The 20,862-nt window shown below is 46.5% G+C and overlaps 1 protein-coding gene across 2 annotated transcripts in view; it reads right to left on the reverse strand.

The window, feature by feature from the left end:
• Positions 1–11,646: 11,646 nt before the first annotated feature.
• Positions 11,647–20,862, reverse strand: part of LOC126536380 (sodium- and chloride-dependent glycine transporter 1-like) — a 111,975-nt gene continuing 102,759 nt past the window's right edge. For both annotated transcript variants that reach the window (XM_055073964.2, XM_050183312.3), the window contains exons 14-15: positions 19,115–19,282; positions 11,647–17,108 (exon numbers count right to left, since the gene is read on the reverse strand). In XM_055073964.2, the coding sequence (XP_054929939.1) occupies positions 16,863–17,108; positions 19,115–19,282 (414 nt within the window). In that variant the 3' untranslated portion in view covers positions 11,647–16,862. The remainder of the gene's footprint in view (positions 17,109–19,114; positions 19,283–20,862) is intronic.

Consider the following 20,862-nt stretch of genomic DNA (forward strand, 5'->3'; position numbering starts at 1 on the left):
TTTACTACCCGAGATTCTTCAGCGTGCGCCTCAACCAAAGCCTCTTAGGTTTATAGCTAGGTTAGTAATGTTCGTAGGACCAGGCTCCCGGCTTACTCCAGATTGCACCCGCTGGCCAGAAACCGACCCACCAACGCATGCTCGAGCTCTGCTGCAGAACACCATATCACTCTTAAACATACGTACACTCTTTGGGGTGTATATTTGCCACACAACGATAATCGTCATCTGTCTTGCTTGCGTTTCCTTTCTTGAAAACGCTGCGCTCGCTACTTTCCTGTCGAGAATGCTCTGTCATGCTGATGACGCGCACGTGGTTCGTGGCTTGGAAGTACCGGGATCGCAGCGTTAAAGAAAGGAAATGCGTGCAAGACAGATGACCATAGTTGTGTGGCAAGATACGACCCAAAAGGTGTAATTTTGTCTAAGCGTGTAGAAGCTAAACCTACGCGGCGGGCTGTTTTAAAGCGACAGCGTTAAGGGCCCCGTGTGGCAAAAAAATTGGACTTCGACGTCGGACGTCGCGAAAAATCATTCCGAAACACAGTCACGCAGGCTATCCAAGTGGCGCAGAGTCGTTACTGAACTAATTGAATTCCTCAAAGTAAGATGCGTCAGAATAATTGTAAAATACAGTGTAAACACAATCTACAGACAGGATAGCGCCGCACTGTAATTTGAGTAACGAGAAAACATATTTCTGGCACGCGGAAACTCAAACACAAGCTCCTTTTACAGTATTTCTACCAGTCGTAGAGCGCTCATGGCCTCCAAAATTTGCGCACCAATCTCGGAGGCCATCGAGCTGCGCGCCCGTTTTCTTGCAACACCTCCAGATGGCGCTCGCCTCCGCCGCATCTCGAATAGGTAGGTGCCTGCTTTGCTCGAATAGGTAGGCAGTAGAGCGTCATTCTGGCTTGGGCGTCCACCCGATAGAAAGGTTCGGCCACATCAGCATCATAATCATCATCATCATTATCATCATCATCATCATCGCGTGCTGTTTCTACCAGAAAACTCGCTTTCGTGCATACCATTCGGCGCCAGTGTTTCCCGGTAAACATTACGGTTACATAAGCTGCAGTTGCCGGAAAGCATGAGAAGCAGTCATGAATCTTTGAATGCTATCGCTTAAGCGTCCTCCCAATATTTTGCTAGGTCACCTGATTGCATAGGTGAACACAAGCGCCGCTAGGCCCTTACCAATTTGACGCCGCAAGGATCGCTGGGCTTGCAGCGTCGCCTTCTCCAAGAGCAGCTCGACAGAGAAGAGCCAGGACAGGGGTGCGAAGCGCTCATAGGATGTTGTTGTCCTGAGCGGTTGTGGAACATACCCACATTGGGGGTTTGGCCATGAATCGGGTGGTTAAATTAGGTGAATAAAAACCGAGAAAATTAACAATTTGAACGTTGAAACTTAGAAAGTAAAACTTTTTAGAGGTGAAAGAAACAGTCAGAAGAAAATCATGAATTAAAATAAATAAACAAACAAATAAATAAATAAATAAAAACTATGGTGGGGATGGGGGCGATCAGTCTAGCATGGTAATCAATTAGATTTAGTCGGGTAATTTGGGAATGCCAAGGAAACATTTCTTTAGCTTAACCCAAAGTAGAGGCTCCAAAAGATATGATCCCAGGCACAGATAAATCTAGGCCAATAATGCAAAGCGGTATTTCCGGTTATCATTTTCTTATTACAGAAAAAACGCCTACAAGACAAGCAATGTTCTATTGTCTCCGCTTCGCCACATTATGAGCATAATGGTCAGGGGACCAGACCAGACCTGTGTAGATAGAAGTTTAACGTAGGTATACGGCAGCGCAGCCTCGAGATGGACACTTCGATTTTTCGTGTTTGGTGAAAATATTTCTGCCAAGGTGTCCGTAGTCCACAAAGTTGGTTATTGCGGAACCTGACACTGCCGGCGTAACGACACTTCTGTGAAATCTAGCAGCAGTGACATTTAAATTGGCGGCTATGCCACTGCTGTAGTTATATGCTTCAGAAGAATTTCAGTTTGGCCTAGTTGGCGTTTACTGCATATCATATTGATCGCAAATAAAGACGGGGACAGCAGAAGAGAACACAAAAACGACACGAGTTGAAAGTTACCGCCCATGTCGTTTTTGCGTTCTCTTCCACTGTCCCCGCATTTATTTGCGGTCAATGTGATATGCTGTAGTTACCTTTGTATGAAAGACAATATCCGCTATATTACAGCCTGTAATTTGGATATGCGCTTTCCAAAGCACTACGCGTATGTGGCAGCCGCCTGTAAAGCTGACTTTTCTGTAGTTAGCATGTCTACGAGGAAAAGCCCGCTTTTGAAGTTAAATTGGTTACAGGTCGTGGGGAGTCGTTATTACAATGGAATAGAGGTGGGCGAGCATCAGCCTTCTAGAATACAAATCGTATATGAATAATAATACGAATAGCAAATCGTCAAACGCAGAAGCTTATATTTACAGCAGAAATATTTATTTCCATGTAATAAAGTACCACGTCTGCACTGACTACTGCGAAGATGACAGCTAGCTATCGGAGAATACGGCATTCTCAACACAACAGCACTGACTTTCATTAAAGAAAACTGCACGAATAGGCTCTCAACAACTGTAAAGCCTGGTCGCAAACAAGCCTTTCAAGAAAGAATGGCTGCTGCATCATTAGAGTTCCAAAAACGACAAATAAATGGATGCCGAAAGAAAGCTGAGAACTTGTGAAAAAAGAAAAACAATACCTGCTGAAAGATTTGCCATAGACACGCAAAAGGCCCCGTTTCACATCATAGTATTTAGCGTAAAAGACAAAACTGCTACATGAATAAACTGCCAGACACACTAAATGACAGACTACAAGCAAAAATCACAGCCTATTTAGGCTTCTGCTGCGAAACCGGATACACGCTTAGATTACCCTTCTTTTTCTGCATTGGCTCGAAAACTTTTGTATTTCTCTCACTTCTGATGATTTGCGAGCAAACAGAGAGCTGTACTCAGACTTAACATTGGGCTGTTGCGAAATATTTGCTCAGTTCGGTATACTCGAAAGTACCGAATAGTTCCTTCTCGAATACGAATAGTTAATGTGTAGTATTGGAATCGTATTCAAAACTTCAAACATTCGCCCACCGCTTCGTTAGACGTATGTATTGTTTATGCCTGCTTATGAAGGAGAACGGTCATCCTCTAGACGGCATGCGTCGTTATAAGGAAACGTTAATAAACAGACATGCCAGTCGTAATCGAACCAGCGCTCTGCAGAGACTGAGAATGCCATCCAACTAGCTGCGTCAGTATAACTGAAAAAAAAAGAAGATAGTCCGAGCAGTTTTGAATGTCCTTTCAAAGTGGTCTCTCCGCAATAAAGATCTCGCAAAGAGAAGCCCACTGCTGCATAATTCTTTTAGCCTTACAGACGGCGTCTAGTGTAATGCAGTTGATAACCGGGTTATGAGAAGCTCGACGTTGTTTCAAGTGCGCCTGCGAGCATGTGGCAGACGCCTATAAAGCTGGCCTCTATGCTAAAGGGTCAGAGGAAAAGTCAGCTAGCTTCTGATTCTTTTTATTCTTTTTGTCCTTATGTTTTTTTTTCTTTGTTTTTCGTTTGCAGGTTGGAGATAATCGTTACATTGTAAATTCGCACTTTTATGTACGATCGTGAAGGGGAACGTCATTGTAAAAACGACACGCGTGATTATGATGAAATGATCGGTAGACAAACACAGGAAAGCCATAACTGAACCGGTGCAGCTATAGTTGCCAAATCCTAGAAGCTAGGTCCCAGGAGCTAGGCGCAATCCAGCTGCCGGGACTTGCAGCTATAGCTGCACTATCAGCACTGGAAGACATGGCAAACGCAGTTCTGGAGGTGCGTGCACATTTGTGGCATGCTCGTTTGAAACTGGCTTCTGCACAATAAGAAGAGTAGGAAGGAGAAGTACGCTTACGTGTCTTGCAGTGTTAAGAGTTACATCGGGCACCTTCACGCGCCAAATTGATCGAATGACTCGTGGCACGGCATGTAGTGCACGTACCGCGTGATAACGCTTACACACGCTGGTGATGGTTGCCAATTCCAGTGGCGCCCTAGCGCTGCGATGAGCAATCAGTGCCGAACATGTAACAAATGGAGACATGCCATTTTTTTGTAGAGCGAACGTGAACCAGAAGGCAACCGAAAGTGTCCGAGCGAATGCTGACCACATCCAAAGCGATCCGACGCTTGTCGCAGGTGCTCTAAATACAACCGGGGGTGATCGGAAAGCCATCGATAGCATTGGAAGGGACGACAACGAAGTGAAGTTTCGAGATGCTGTTAGCACTCTACGTTCTACTGTATGGAAGTAAACAAAAATATCAGTGGCTTCATTTGCATTAATCGGGAGTGGACGTGGAAGACCACATTAAAGAAACTGCCGAAGTCACCTATACTTGCCTTGTATTATCTGGCACCGCTTAAACGACCCAATTCTTGCAATTTCAGAGATGTGACGTCACATTGGTGGATCATTGTTACGACGCGAAGCATGCAGCCCCAAGGTGTGCGGTGTAGAACTTGCGAAAGCGAACAGCGTGACAGCTCGGCTTTAAGGAGTCTTTCTAATTGCTGCGATCTGCTAGCCTCCTGATAACTTCACATAGTAGAGTGACCGCCCTGGAAAGACGTTGATCCCGAGTTCGATGCCGGGATCCGGACGTACTTTTCTTCAACTGGGAAGCTTTGTTTCTCAGAAATCCGTACGGGTTCCCCTCGTAGCTTCGCGATAGTCTCAGGTGAATGACCATTTTTCTCTTTCGAAATTCGTCCGCCTTGCGGATTATCGCGTATACCTATAGTTTTTAATCTTCGTTCCACTTAGACGCACAGAAAGTACACAAAGTATAAAAAAGACAAGCGAAAGAGACATTCTCCACGGCGGCTCAATCGCTGATGCGTACTAATGCTGAACACGAGGTCTTACGCGTGCTCGATATCCAGCCGCATTATGATGGGAACAAAATGAAAACCTCAGGTGGCCAAAATGAGCCCGAAGGCTTCCGTAGTAAGCAGTGAGCTTGTTGACGTCGAACTCCTTCAGACTGTGACGCTGACAGTACCCTATATACACTTCGCTTATACGAGAAACAGTATGTTTCCTTATAATGCAGCAGCCTAATGATGATCTCTCTGATACTAAATATTCTTGCTTACTTTGCGGGTTTCAGAGAAGACGCAGGGGAGACCCTGCGCCACTCAGCTATAGTCCCACCGCTAAGCCGAGCGTGACGGCTTTGCGCAGGCTTTGTGCCGCAACACGACACCGCCGACCGGGTCGGCAGCGAGCGGGGGAGATGTCGCGGGAACCAAGTTCAAGGCTCCTTTTCACGCGCCGACCAAGACGCAGGACAATGGCTACCCGGTCGCGCTGCGAGGGTCAGCTCCGAGTTCTACGAAGTCCGTGTGACGTCGGTTCCGGACCGGACCGTGAACCTGCGTGCGTGCGTGTGTGTGTGTGTGTGTGTGTGTGTGCGTGCGTGTGTTTGTGTGTTTGTGTGCGTGTGTTTGTGTGTTTGTGTGTGTGCGCACGCACGCACGCGCGTGCGTGCGTGCGTGTGCGTGTGAAAGCGCGCGCGCGCGCGCGCGCGCGTGTGTGTGTGTGTGTATGGGCGATGCTGATGATGTTGTGCGATGTTGTTACAATGCTGTTGTGCGGATGCTCGACACACTTTCTTAAGCAGTCATGTTGGACTGAGACACTCTCTCAAGCAGTCGTGTTAGACTGACGTACTTTCTCTCGAAGTCATGCTAGACTGATGAACTGCATGTAAATACTGTAAATAAACCCTTATTCCTCGTTCTCGATGAGAAGCAGTCCTTCCTTTCATCAACGTCCTCAGCGTGGATAAATTGGACGACGGCATGGGCCAGCTACCTTCTAATTCATGCCGGACTCCAATCTTGACGACGGATCACGAGCGATGGGATTGAGCCCCCAATCCTGACAACTGGCTGACAGCGGTAAGATGGACTTTGCGACGTGGTGCTGTGTCTGCGGTGAGTGCTTGGTTCTTGCTTTGACTCTATAGGCTTCATTTTGTGGTTGTTCTGATTAGAACAGTAGGGAAGCTAGATTGTTGAGTGTTAGCTAGGTTGTGTTTTCCTAGCTAGATTTAGCGAGCAGGACCAAGGCAGTAAAGCAGCAATCATGGAGTTAAAGAAACTGCTGATAGACGAATTGTTGATTGTTGGCGAGGAACTGGGCCTAGATATGTACGCAAGGAAATGCTAAAGTCGGAATTATTGGAGCTAATTTCCGAACAGGAAATTATAGGAAGCATAGGAAATCATAGGAAGCATGGAAAAAGATCATCTATGATAAAAGGGCACTGTCTCTCATGATTTTAAAGGAAAAACGCAGATCTCTGTATAAAGCCCGCATATAGTGAAGCACATAAAAATGATTTCATCGGATACAGTGAAACGTTTACGAATTCTCGGGTAGAATTCGAACAGTGCTAAAACAGATCCCTTGGACTTCCGAAAAGCGGAGGAACTTCCTTGTATACAGCGAAGCTGTATACAAGGGAGCGAAGCTGTATACAAGGGACAGCGAAGCTTTATACAGCTTCGCTGTCCTTTATGCATGAGTTGTCGGTTTGCATACACCTGCAAAGTTTCATTTTCCTTCTCTCTTGTTTAGCTTGCAGGTATGAACCAACTATAATGTCTTAGTAACACGTTACACTAAGTTGCTTCCTTTCTTCCGCACGATGAATTAAGCGCCGGGGCTCGCATATGTGCCATTTGAACAGCCTGGTGTTGCACACATACTAGCCATGTTTCTGTTTGGTTTGTTCTGCGGTAGGCAACTTAGGTGGTCTGTATTTTGTGTGGGCGCGAGCGTGCGTGCGCGCTTCCGTAGGCAACTGCGCGGCAAATTGGTGCAAAGGCAGCTGCCGGACACGGCGTCGATGACGTCACCGACTGCTGGGGAAATTCCAATGCAGCCGTGCGGCACGTGCGCCACAGCTGGCGTGACGTCAACGTCTTATATATAGAGGAGTGGCGCAGTGGCGGTAATATTTTAGTGGTGACGTCATCAGCGTGCGCCAACCAATCTTGGCGCCGAGCGCGCGGAGTCTTTCGAACTCCTCCATTTTTGCGCTACCCTCGCCATTATCATCTTTATTCTCCTACTGCGCCAAGTTTTAAACTTCTTACGGTAGTGTTAGTGAAGCGCGAAAAACAGGGACGCACGGAGGGTACAACACAAGCGCTAACTGTAACAAATAATGTGAAGCGCGAAAAATAGGGACGAACAGAGAGTACAACACAGACGCTAACTGCAACAAATACCGTCGTAAACCTTTTAGCTGTTAACGATTCTGTATTAGTAATGAATTCTCAAGGTATCATCAACTTCATCGAAGCTTTCAGTGGCACAGGCATTTCTGCCTGTCCCGATGATACTAAGGGCTTGAATAATTAACTTCCACGAGACTCACTGTTGACTAGCATCCTAGAATGCGTCGAAACGTTAGGCCATATGGATTAACTTCAAATATTCCTCTGAGGTTCCTGCAAGAACATTTTACAGCGAAGCTGTAAAACGCCTCTAGCCCCCGTATGCATCCCCCGCATGCGTCCCCAAAGGGGTTACCCTGGGCGGCTTGCGTACTCATCGAGGACAGGAATGCGCGCGCAGCCGACCATTTGGAGGAGAAGGGGAACGAGTGCGGCGGTGGCGCCTGTACGCGTGGCCTGCGCTTCTGTGGTTACCATGTCGCGCGCGTCGGAAGTACCGGCGCTGCTGGAATGAGACGGGTAGGGGAGAGGGAAAAAGACTGTGGCGATGGTGCAAGCGCATCGGAGGTGACGGCGCGGCTGCAGCAGCGGTTGCGGCAGATACACTGAAAGTGCGGTGACCGCGGCGGCGCTCGTGTCGGTGAAGTGTGGTGCCGTATGTCATCAAGACTATCTCAACATGATTATATGGCAATTGGCCGCTAAGACCCCTCTATTATTACCCCGAGTTTCATTTACTTTTCATAATTAGGTAGTTCACAGGGAAGTTGTGAAAAGTTGTGGAATTTCCGTCCGCTGTCAATACATGGGCTTCTACGGGCGGGAGACGGACAGCCCCATGTTCGCCTGCTAGGATAGAAGTCTAGTCCTTTCAAGTTTCATTAAGCTAATTAACTAAGTAATCTCAATCGCAAATTACAAACAAACGTGTTTTGTTTCGTGCACTCCTTCGGATTGCGCCCTGGTCAATCGTGTTTTGTTTCCTACACTCGTTTGACTTTGCTGCCCAACCACGTTCACACCATGGATTGGGGCGAATTTGGGAGAACGACGACAGCTAGCTTCACTGGCATTGTACCTTCACAGAGTGGATTGTGACGATTAATTTTTTTTAAACTTTCAGCTTTTTACCTCGAGTCGGCGTACGTCCAATATGACGTAACGGCTTATATTTAGAAGGAGGGAGTATGCATGGAAACCTGTATCGCTTCCATCCTTGGTGACTTAATCTAGCAAAACTTGACAGAGACCTTTTGCGGCGCCCTGGAGGCAGTAAAGTGCTAAATGTCTTCGGTTATGTTGGCGATTAGCTGTTTACAACGGCTCCTTGAATTACGGTATTTCTAATCTACTAACGGCGGTCAAACAGAGCTTGTAGACACTGGTGGCAACGCGCGAACTGCCAGCATTGGATGGGTCGCTGATGTTTTTACGTATCGTGTTTCATTTTGTGACCGATCGCACCTGTTGGCGCTATGAACTTCGAGGAAACGAGGAACTGCTACCCTACAAGCCGCCACACTCGAAACTCGTAAAAACAAGTGTTGTTAGCTTGTGCTTTGATAATGCCTTGAAGAAATCCTGCTGCCACTGTATTAATGACAGTTCGTCCACTCAGTCTGATCGCCTCTTGGATGCAGGACCCTATATGCACATCCAAGTTTCCGTAGCCGAATGAGTGCTAAAACAATCGCGTTCGCATGCGCATGCTAATGCTGTGAATACTCCTCTGAGAACAAATGAGAGTTGTGGCACACTCGCGCTACATTTGCCACGGCTTGAAGAAGGTAGCAGAACGCGCAAACATTAGACTAGTGTTTTCCGTCCCTTGCAAGTTGTCTAGGCTTGGAAAAATCAGCAACCCACGTGATAACAAGAGGCGAGAATGCAACGAATGGCACAAAATTAGACATGTGGCCTGTACAAAGAGCGTGGTATATCAAATCCCCCTTTCCTGTGGCAAATACTACGCAGGGCAGACAGGTCGTGCCTAAACAAGAAAAGCTAAGAGAACGTGAAACAACGTGCGTGCGTGCGTGTGTGTGCGTGTGTGTGTGTGTGTGTGTGTGTGTGTTTGTGTGTGTGTTTGTGTGTGTGTTTGTGTGTGTGTGTGTGTGTAATTCGTAAAGAACATTCATTTTCTCACAAAAAATACTCGTACGGTCAGAGCGGCGGTCAGAACGACGATGAAAACCCGGGGAAGCACCCAAATGAACATATTTCTTTCATAATTAAACCATATTACTGATTGGAACATGAGCCCCTCTGTAATCTGGAAAGTTGGGCGAGTTGGTGATTAATCATCATAGTGTGATGGTGAAGCAGCGCACTGACGAGGACACGCGAAGACACACAGCGAGTGTCGTGTATTCTTGTGTGTCTTCGCCTTGTCCTTGTCAATGCGCTGCTTCACCACCACGGTATGATGATGAGCCCCTGTAATCTGGAAAGGGAGCTCAAAGGATTGGGTATGCCTGTCCTGAAACAATCTTTCGTGTGCGCTGCTGCGACACAGCGTGACACCCCTCGTTACCTCTCGTTTGCATGTGTAGTTCACTCTTTAGAGAAGCGCTGTTTATTATTATTATTATTATTATTATTATTATTATTATTATTATTATTATTATTATTATTATTATTATTATTCAATGGTGGTACCTGCTGCATGCCTCGAAAGCTGCCTACTCTTACGCGAATGCGCGCTATTAACCCGCAATAATATCGGCTTCTCCGCAGTGAACACTTTTTTGCGGAGAAGCTTACTCTTGAGATCCATTTTCTTCAAGTGCGATGACCTGTGCAGTGGAAGTACGTTCTTATTGCGGCGACTTTTTTCTCGTGAAAAATTACAACGGCCGCTGAATCGCTTTATGTAAGCGTAAGAGACCAGCTTATTTTGATGTTCTGGTTACACTTGGTCGCGTCTAAAGGTAACATCGGTCAAAGCATTACAGCGCAGCTTTCTTTGTAAAGTCGGGCAAGCTTTGGTTCTGCGGTCGGTGGTTGAAGGAAACGCTACGATTGGTTGGACTTGATTATCGCGGAAGTTGCTTTTATGCGTTACTGGAGTTACTGCGGAGGTTATCATCGTAGAGACGGCGCGGATTCACTAGCACATGCGTGAATGCTTGCAGGTGTATGCGTGGTAGAAGCGGTTACGGTAAGCGGTACCGCTGTGCTAGCTCTATAATTATCTCTGTCTCATTCTAACTATATAATGTCAGAATAGTTAGCCGATGGACAACAATTACCGAAACTTTCCGCGCCCTATACCACAGTGCTCCCTTCTGACGTATTCTATAGTATTCTGCTCGCAGTTTGAATGTCTTTGCCACCTGTTTGACAAATTAACATCGTATTGATTTCTACCTTTGTCAAATACGCCTTCATGCATGGTTAGACATCGAGGATCGCCAGCGAAGTACATTACATGCATTCTTACCTCGTGGTATGTCTTCGTACGCATCATCGGTTGTACTGCTTGGGCAGTCATTCACAAAGGCGCGCTAGGGTGGTCGCCGACGAATCGCGACAGCCAATACATTACAAGCCAAGGTGGCCAGTCAAAGAGAAACAGCTCATTCGAACGAAAACCTTCGCGAACGTGGCGCCTGTTGCTGGAAGCTGCAAATACCAGCGCTCTTCAGCGTGCGGGGTCACGCGACATTAGATTATCTTTAATCAAGCAACAGATGCCCACTCGATGTGATCACTTTCAAAACAGAAACGGGCTTCCTCGCATAAATGCGTTTGTTATGGAAAAGCAGACTTATATTTAAACCGTTTCTTTCACTTCAGCGGAGCACGTGCAAGTATGTAGAGAGTTATGCGCGTGCAAAAAAGATTACACACATATTACAGCGATAGAAATTGTACGCGCACTCTAGGCGCATTCGCGCAGTCGGGCAGTTTGTTCGTTCGAATGAGTGAGACTTTGAGGTAATCGACTATAATGCCCAGGAATCAAGAGTTGTATTATCACACAACTCAAATTGCCGAAGTTGTCCCCAAGTAGGTAGTTTTCGTGCGTCGATCAAATACCAACTGATAACTGCATTTCTAAGAAAGACAAAATTTTTTTCGGCTCCGATGCCCAGTCAGCTAGGCAGCGCTGAGCAGACGACAACCGCTCTCTTGGTCCCCCATTTCTGGCGATGCCAGTGCGCAGATTTTATGTCAGAAATACGTCCAAATAAATTGCTGTGTAACACGGCTGCACTAATATGTCTCTAAAGTTTATTCTCTAGACCCTCCCCCCCCCCCCGACCACCACCAACACCACCAGCTGTTCAGGCGCAGTAGCACGCCCTCACGTGCGAGCACCTCAAACTCAAGGAATAACAAAAGAAAAGACACCGAGTTATCACCAGATGTTTATTATGTAATCATTCATGCAACAAGTTCAATGTCATGAGTGATGAAATGAAGACGCACAAACAAACAAAACATTATAGCACGTTTTCAGAACCTGAAACAATGTGATGAGTCATTCTATGTTACGTATGTACAAAAAAGAAGAGACATTTCGAAAACACTTCGTTGAGAAGACAGTTCGGCGGGGACACCACCGCCGGTTTTGCGTACTGCGAGTACCAATTTATGGTTGCGAGAAACAATACAAACTGATGGATGCAAAAAAACGAAATTTGTGTAGTTTCGCGCGCGTCTGCAATTGAGAACGCCGCGAGCTTCAGTTATTGAAAAAAAAAAAACAAGAGAACAGACAAGTATTGCAAGACGGACCACATGGAAACCAAATCCAGCTCTAAAATTCTCCAGTCCAGGATATCGCCGTTGCGACTTCTCGTTCGTATAACTGTAGAAGCCAAAGCTTGCGCAATTGTCGAACTAACCCGCGCGATCTCAATTAACATGCTCCGACACACTGGGGCTTATTTTCTGGCGTTATCACGACCCGTAGTATAACATAAGCTCCAACCCGAAGGCGTATAGACCTCTAAAAACAAGGGACTTGTCAGTGACACAACATTGTGATCTTCGAGTACCCTAAATTGCAAGATGCCGGAACACGGCTATGGAGTGAGCAGCCTTCATCAGAGCCTCTTTCTTGCCTTGTACCACAGGTTCGTTCTGTCAACCGCTGCAACGACACGTCGTGAGAATTCAAACATGTATACGGTAGGAACCTTTTCGCAATGATTCGCTGCGATGGCAACGGGGATCGTAAACAAGCGCAGCGGGCTTTCTCGCGAGGGTCGAATAATAGCAACGAGTGGTGTGGCTACGCAGCTGCAACTTAGTCAACGGCGGCAGAGGAGAGGAACGTTGTTACATATTTTCAAAGGCGGTAGCGCTGTTTTGCATGACCGCTAAGGCGGTGCGGCGTTCAGTCTATTGACAAAGTGTACCGCAGGAAAAAGAAAGACATCAACAGAAGAAGCGAGACGACAGACGAGCGCTATTACAGTCTCGTTTTTTTTTCTGTCTGTCTGTTCATTCTTTACTGCAGCACAATTTGTCAATGTGTTGAACCAACAAACCCCAAACAGCCGCAATTTCGGCGTTCAATTCTTTACCAGCAAACAGTGAAGCAACCAACACAACAATGATGAAAGTCAGCTTACAAGAAGAAAAAAAAAAGAGAGAAACAATGCTTTCGAAGGATGTTGGCAGGTTGGCTACAGGAAATTACGAGCTGAGGCACACGTATATGGGACGTGTGCCCACTAAACACCAGCTTTTGCTTGTTCGTCAGGTTGCGCATTTCGGCCGATGAAATGGAACTGAGAAAATAGTTATAACCTCGACACCGATACGTATAAAAGCTGGGCGCCCGCCTAGGGCTCGCGAACCGAAAGTTACGACCCCGACACCGAGTGCAAGACAGATCTCGCTGAGCAGGAGCAATGCGCTCGCCGCGCAGGGCAATAAAATGACTAGCAACCACGCTTAACAAACACGCGACAACAAACTCATGACAGACTGTCGTCGCGTTTCAGTTGGCACAAGTCTGCAAGAGTCGGTAGGCTTCCCTGATTCTTGCGCGTCGTGTGTTTCTTGTCTGTAGTCGCAAGAGACGTTCGCGACACACCATCTCCACCTCCTCCCTCACCCCCCGTGAGAAAAGAAAGGAAGAGAAGGGGAGGTTCAGTCATATGTCTCTAAAACCGGTGTAAATAGACAGATGTATGTACAACTTCACAGTGTGGCTTCTTCTTCTAAGCTTCTTACAATTGCATTCGTGGTGCCCTTTATGTATTGAGCGACACTCACTCTTGCACACCGTAATTGAAAGAACGAACGTGGTGAAAATCGTTTTACGCGGTCAACAGACAAATGATAGCTGGCACTTTTATCAAGCGAAAGCAAGAACCAATCAAAAGCGCTTCGATCTGTGACATTCTCGATATCCTTCAGTGTTCATCGAATAATAAGACTGAACTATAGTCAATGTGATTGAAGAAGCGTGAACAAGCTTTCAAATAAAAGACGAGTTGAAATTTGGCAAAGGCAGCATTGCGCACTCAATTACAAAGCAACAAATGGTCACTAAGTGTTCAATGAACACCATGCAATATTGCTGAAATTATACAAAACCAGCACCGCCCTCCTTGTTTGTCTCTGCCAAGTGTTTTTCTTTTTTTCTTTTACAGTTTCTTGTTTAACAGGTTGTTAATCGCTATTGTAAAGGTCACAACAGTTTTTTTCTGAACTTCGATCTGTGATTGATGCGAATCTTCCCAGCCTGCCTGTCGCCACGGCCCGATATCGAACAACACATTCGTTCATCTCAACAGCATTCCGGCAACAAAAAAAAAAAAAAAGAGAGAATGCACGTAGCAAGCAACAGCAACAGGATCAAAATAATGGCTAAATGAATGACAAAAAAACAAAAGAAAGTGAACGTCACGACGTGGCACTTGTAAGTACAAACCAGCAGTTTCATGATAAATCTACAAGTATGACTATATACAAGTTGATCACCGCTCTCTGGGTACTGTTCAAGCCATGTATACCGCTTCAGAGGAAGACATAAACACGCGCGCTTTCTTTTTTTTTTTTTTCGCGCATACTCTCATAAATTACTCTTCCTCTCTCTCTCTCTCTCTAATGATGTGAGCAAGCAACATCACAGCTAAAATTCGCGTGTGTACCCTCAAAGTGCTAAAAACACCGCTGTCGAAGTGTACACAATCTGGCACGCATTTTACATTTCTCCTCGTTTCTCTGTCACTAACATTGGAAAGGACAAAATGGATTTGCCACTCTCCTCAAACCCGATGAGAAGGGCACCTGAAGCCGCTCATTCATGACCTACAAGTATAAACTGTAGAAAACTGCATGTCACGTCTTGAATGTGTTTTGCGAGCAGCGTACCAGTCGGTAATGAGCTAACGGGTCCTGATATTCTCAACAAACAGCTAGTGCAATCACCAGGTTGATGACATAAATATGCATTCTGACAGGAATGCTGTCAAAAAAGCACTAGGAAAGTGAAAACCTATTGTCTACCTATTCATATATGCAAATATTCGTCATTGAACATGCGAGTGTATTGAGAGAGCCTAAGGCAGAGATAGCTTTCTTTTTTATCTTATTGTACAATGCATACGCTGAAATGCTAGTCAGCGTTCTCGCGTGCTTGTTAACTTTTAAGTGGGGAAGTTCGTTTCACGAATTGAGCACAATTTTAAAAAGCAAACAGCATTGAGACATGACGGGCCTCCTGCCAGCTTTCTTTCTTTCTTCTTATATTTTAGTATGCCATCGGTAATGAAAATAAACATTTTTAGCCATTACAATAATCTGCATGCAAAGGCGTTGCATATTCCACGTGTAAAAAATGCTAGTAGCCTTCCTTACATGTTAGATTCCTTTTTTCTCTCTCTTATGATGTGCGCCAGCCACCAAAAAGTTGACTGTACATGCAAACAAACCGTACAGGAAAGTGATATGTGTGACTCTATGGATACAGAGGGCTCCTCTATGTCTGTGAAAATGACTGTTTTTCATTGCACCAAACCTGCAAACAATACAATAAGCGCAATGTACAATAGCTGAATTTTGTGTGATCGATGAAATCCTGTATCTGTTACAACAGATTCTTTCACTAAACAATTGATATAATACATGGACACACATAGATGCCCAGAGCACCATCTTCACAGGAGTTTACTTCATTTCAGCCCGACACTGAGACTTCTATATTACCTTTTGACAAAGGACAATTTGTTTTTCGAAAAAAAAACTTCGCAAGTTCGATTCTTTCGCAAGTTAAATCAAAGGTTATAGGTTATCTTCACTCTCCTTTAGTGTCATGGTGCTTATCTACCTATGGTCTATGATAGCCTTTACTTGCTATCACATATTTGCTTCTGCAAGTTTCTTTTTACGCATTTTCATAAAGAATAGCCAACAGCATCAGATATCAGGCTGAAACAAAGTAGGCGTCTCAGATCAAGTAAGGACCGGCAGTATATCAACTTCAGAACTATACTCGGCTTAGACGCATGTCGTGTGGCCATGCCAGAGATGTTTCTTTCCTTTCCATAATAAATACTTGTGACGTCAGGTTGCTACAGCGTCGTGTTGTTGACGCACCTGCGTGTTTCTAAGACGTAGGCAACTTGCGAGAAGGAAAATTCAGAAAGCGAGAACGTATTCGCTTTCGAAAGCTTTCCTAAGCTACACATTACCTTGCTGCAAAGTGCACAATACTAGCTAACAAGCTGGCAAAATCAATGCTTATATCCTTAGGGATTCAGATTTGGCTAGTCTGATACACAGGCGGCTCTTAGCCAGCTTCAACTATATAAGGCTCATAGCAATGTTGCTGCAAAGCGTGTTCGTTTGGGAAACGAAGTTGAAGTTCATGTTTCCTTTCGATCTTTCTAGCATTTATATAGGCCAGGATACTCAATGAGCTGGTGTCCTTTGCCAGGTCGCGGTTAGCCCAGGCCGAGTGCATTCGAGCCGTTACGTCACAATTTGGCGACAGAGTGACGTTATAGTACGTTTCTTATCCAGGAGATGTAAACCAGTCGCCTGATAAACGCCAATTAGGTTGCACGTTCTTCAAGCAAGTCTGATCCACAAGGCATGATAAATGGGAGAGCTCGCGAAGTGGCGACAGCGTCATGCTTTCGCCGACGACGTCAACTTTCTACTGAGGAAAGGCCAAACTTTTCTCGTGGGCTACAAGTGATCACTTCGGTTTGGGAGGGATCGATCCTGTGGCAATAGCCCATGCCGTCCGAGATTGAATCTCGGCGGTGGAGCGCGAGATCACTCGGCAAAATTGGAAAGACGGCCGCCGGAGTCCTCTCCCTCTTATCAACAGGCGTTTGGCAGGCGACCTTGGTTTACCTCCACCTAGCCTGCCATAGGTCTCGCGGCCAAAGAACTGAGATGCTGGCTACAGTACAGCTACAAGGTGTGGACAACCTCCGACTGTCTGGGTAGCCGAGGTGCCGGCCCCGAATCTCTCCGTGGAAGACGGTGCTGCTGTGGCACTTGCGGAGGAAGACGTCGTGCCGGCGACGTCGGGGCCGCGTCGCGACGGAAGCGGCCCCTGGCGACTCTCTGCGTGCACAGCGGGGAGACGGCGCCCTCATCGGCCCGACTCGTAGGAACCCTTTCGGATGTTGAGACTGATGCCGCCGGCTTCCGACTCGGAGTCGCCATTGTCCGGCTTGTAGTACACCGGGAAGATGTCGTCGTCATCGCCGTCCTGGTTGTAGCTGGGCAGCGCCAGAGGCACCTGCGAGTCCGTGTGCTTGGGGCTGTGCGTCTCCATGCGGTGCATCTGCAGCTTGGGGCCCCAGTCGGCCGCCGGCTGGGAGAGCATCTTGACGCGCTGCGTGGAGGAGTGACACGTGCGTGAGCCGTACGTTGCACAAAATGGGAGGACGAAAATAGAGCACACACACACGCGCGGAGAAGTAGGTTGTGCCGGTTCAGCTTTCTTTCAACAGTCCATCTGGATTCTTTTGGCGACACAAGGTTGATTATTAGTAGATGCATTGAAAGCAAGATTGCCCTGTATTCCGCGCCGTAACCTTAGCGCTCGTACGCTAGAGTGACGCGTCGATCTTCAGCGTATTTTCCCGTATTTCGTAGGTTTTAACGAAGTTCTCGAAACTTTGGGATGTTGAGTCTTTAGTTACTTCAGAACGCAATGTAACCCTTCCTTATCGATAAGCAATCAACTAAACCCGAGCAGAAACTGTCAAAATTAGCCCTTTGTTACATGGTGTCCACTACAATGGACAAATTTCGTCTATTTTTGGAGCAAGCTTAGTGGTTCCAAGAAGCTCTTGTGCATAGTGTCAACTTCAGTGGACAATTTAACTTTTCCATAGCCGCCTTAGAAGGCGCCACGAACCCCCATTTTCCTCCAACTCGGTTTCAAGTATGGCTTCCTACTGTTCCGTAGGGGCGGGGGGGGGCACTTTCGTTCCCCCCTTTTACTTATAACTGTCGCGACACTGCAGTTTGGTACATCTAATTGTCTACAAGGGATAGAAGAAGCCTTTGAAGACAAGAACTGTAAATATTGCGCTTGTATGAAACCACGATTTTCTTCGGAACATATTTTCTAAGATGTCCTACTGTATACTACAGCGGACACCATGCATGATAGGAACAATAGCTGCGCGGGAGGATTTTCGATGCAGCGTAGTCCTCGCCGCGTCCACTATAAAATTCATTGCTTTTGACATTTCCCTGATATTTTAATGCAATAACACTCTGTTCATTATATTATCTAGCGAGCTAACAGGAAAAAACAATCGAATGAGTTGCCAGCAGCTCCTCTGCCGCAGCAAAACGAAGGCCACCTGTCGAAGCAAGCTGCCGCCAGCGTGCGTTGTCGACGACAATCATTATATCCGTCAGAAATATTTCACAGAAAAAATGCGAAATATGTCGGTTGGCAAGTGCACAGCGACATAAGTGCGCGAAATGCAAGGTATCGCGGATGTAGCGAGGTGTGTGTGTGCGTGCGGGAGGGGGAGGGGGTGCACACCAGGCACATGCCCGCCTACATCCTCCCTACCCGTAGCTCCCGAATTCCTGCGTATCGGGATACGTTTCATAGAGCGAGGCGCGACGACACTCGCCTGCCCAGCCACCCCCTTACTGGTCAAGGGCGTGGCACTGCTCGCAACAACACGAATTCTTGGATACACCACTTCAAGGCATACACTTGCGCATTACCGGCTAAAGTGACTGTTTCTCTCGTACTTCATAGTATACGGGCGCGCCATCCAAACTTTTGTATTCGAGTTTACGTTTGTAAATGTGGTAGCAGGAACTTCGCCTGCTGGAGCAAAGGCAAGACTGCCGGCAGCCACACTCACCGGAGATGGTGCGCATGTTGGCCACTGTAGTGGACACTTTCTAGCTTGTGAAATAAACGTTTGAGAGCAGAAGAAAAAATAAAGCGCCTGGCTTTTGCAAGACGCACATTCGTAGAACACTAAATTAATCACGGTTTGCATGTGTACTTTTTTTATTCGTGCAAAAAAGAACTAATGACGTCACAGAGAGCCGGTGCGCCGGCTCTCTGTGACATCATTGACCTTATTAACCCGTAACTTCAAGATGGCGTCGCCAGCCGTCTTAGGTTCTTGCGTCTTTTCTGGCTTACCAAGCCTTTTCCCGCGGCAAAAGGGAGCTTTTTTTTCTACTTTAGAAGCGTAATTTACTAATACAAGTTAACTTTCTATTACCCTTTAGTGTCCATATGAAGCGTGTTGGATGGTGTCTTCAGCAAAATTATCGCGTTTTATTTTCTAAATGTTGCAGTGTGTGACAGGGCATGTTTTTTCAAGAAGGGGGTCGGCATGCGCCGGTACTCACCTCTTTTAACGTTCCCCTGGCGTTGTAGATCTTCATAACAGCCACGATCGGTATGGCGCTGACTGAGGCGAACGAGAACAGGAATCCCACACCGGTGGCCCAAGACGGGAACTCGTATTCGCCGTACTTGGTCGCAGGCATGTCGATCCAGGAGAACACCAAGATGCCCTGCGAACAGCGGCGGGTTGCGCGGTTAACGTGGCGTCCTGAATCATCATCATAATCATAATCATCATCATCATCCTGGTTACGCCCACTGCAGGGCAAAGGCCTCTCCCATACTTCTCCAACCACCCCGGTCACGTACTAATTGTGGCCATGTTGTCCCTGCAAATTTCTTAATCTCATCCGCCCACCTAACTCTCTGCCGCCCCCTGCTACGCTTCCCTTCCCTTGGAATCCAGTCCGTAACCCTTAATGATCATCGGTTATCTTCCCTCCTCATTACATGTCCTGCCCATGCCCATTTCTTTTTCTTGAGTTCAACTAGGATGTCATTAACTCGCGTTTGTTCCCTCACCCAATCTGCTCTTTTCTTATCCCTTAACGTTGCACCCATCATTCTTCTTTCCATAGCTCGTTGCGTCGTCCTCACTTTAAGTAGAACCCTTTTCGTAAGCCTCCAGGTTTCTGCACCGTACGTGAGTACTGGTAAGACAGAGCTGTTATACACTTTTCTCTTGAGGGATAATGGCAACTTGCTGTTCATGATCTGAGAATGCCTGCCAAACGCGTCCTGAATATGCTCGCTCATATGCCACCTAACACGCGAGGCGGAGAGCGAGGCCGAGATCTTTCAATCGTGTTGAAAAGCCTGAACAGGGACTCTGTGGCGCGGCTGAATTCGAATTTGTGAGCACCGCGACTACGGACGCCTTCGGCACCCATACAGAAAGCCGTAGACTGGAATGTCTGAACCTTGGTGCTTGCCTTTGTGTCTAAGCTTCCTACAATTTAGTTGGCAGTTCAGTCCGCGCCCAGTCGTGACACTGCACCGCACTCGAAAGGCGAAGCGATAGCGTTAATGTGTAGTCTCAACCAAACTTAGCGTAAATGAATAGGAGCGGTATAAGGACAACGGGGTTTTATTGATTGTCAGGAAAATATGAAAATATAAGGATTTCCAACATAAGGAGGCACAATCTCGTTGTTTTTGGCTACCTGGGTGATTAAATGATTAAGTGCTATATTGCACACTGAATGGCTATTTGGCCTAAAGAGGAAAATTGGAAGAAAGTTTCAGTTTGTGCATTGAAGTTCAAGTACTAATACGACGCGATTGAGGACTGAATGCGTAGTGTCTACCTACTGTAAGTGAGTATAGTGCGCAGTCGGAAGAAAAAAAGGACGCCGTCAAAAAAAAAAGAAAAAGGTGCTGTTAACAAATTCGACATATTTAGACCGGCTTCCATACGGGGAAGCCTTGTTCACACTAAACTGAAGGTTAGCCAAACGTCTGTCGCAGCTTGATCAAGTTCATGGTTTGACGACATCGTGTCTGGTCGTGTAGCAAATTCGTGGACATGAATTCTAACTTTCGTGGAGATGATCTTGTGGACATGAAAGTAAAGTGGTTGTAACTTTCGTGGCCGTGAATATACCCGACCAGACGAGATGTCGTCAAACATACTCCATTGTGACTAGTTCCGCTGTTTATAAACGAACACCGGCGTGTTCGCTGTCACGATTTGCATTTGTTCTTGTTACTTGTTCTTGTTCCCTAGTGAAATGGCCATGAATCGGGCGGT

Source organism: Dermacentor andersoni, chromosome 4, assembly GCF_023375885.2.
Source record: "Dermacentor andersoni chromosome 4, qqDerAnde1_hic_scaffold, whole genome shotgun sequence".
In the NCBI taxonomy this organism is placed as follows: domain Eukaryota; kingdom Metazoa; phylum Arthropoda; class Arachnida; order Ixodida; family Ixodidae; genus Dermacentor; species Dermacentor andersoni.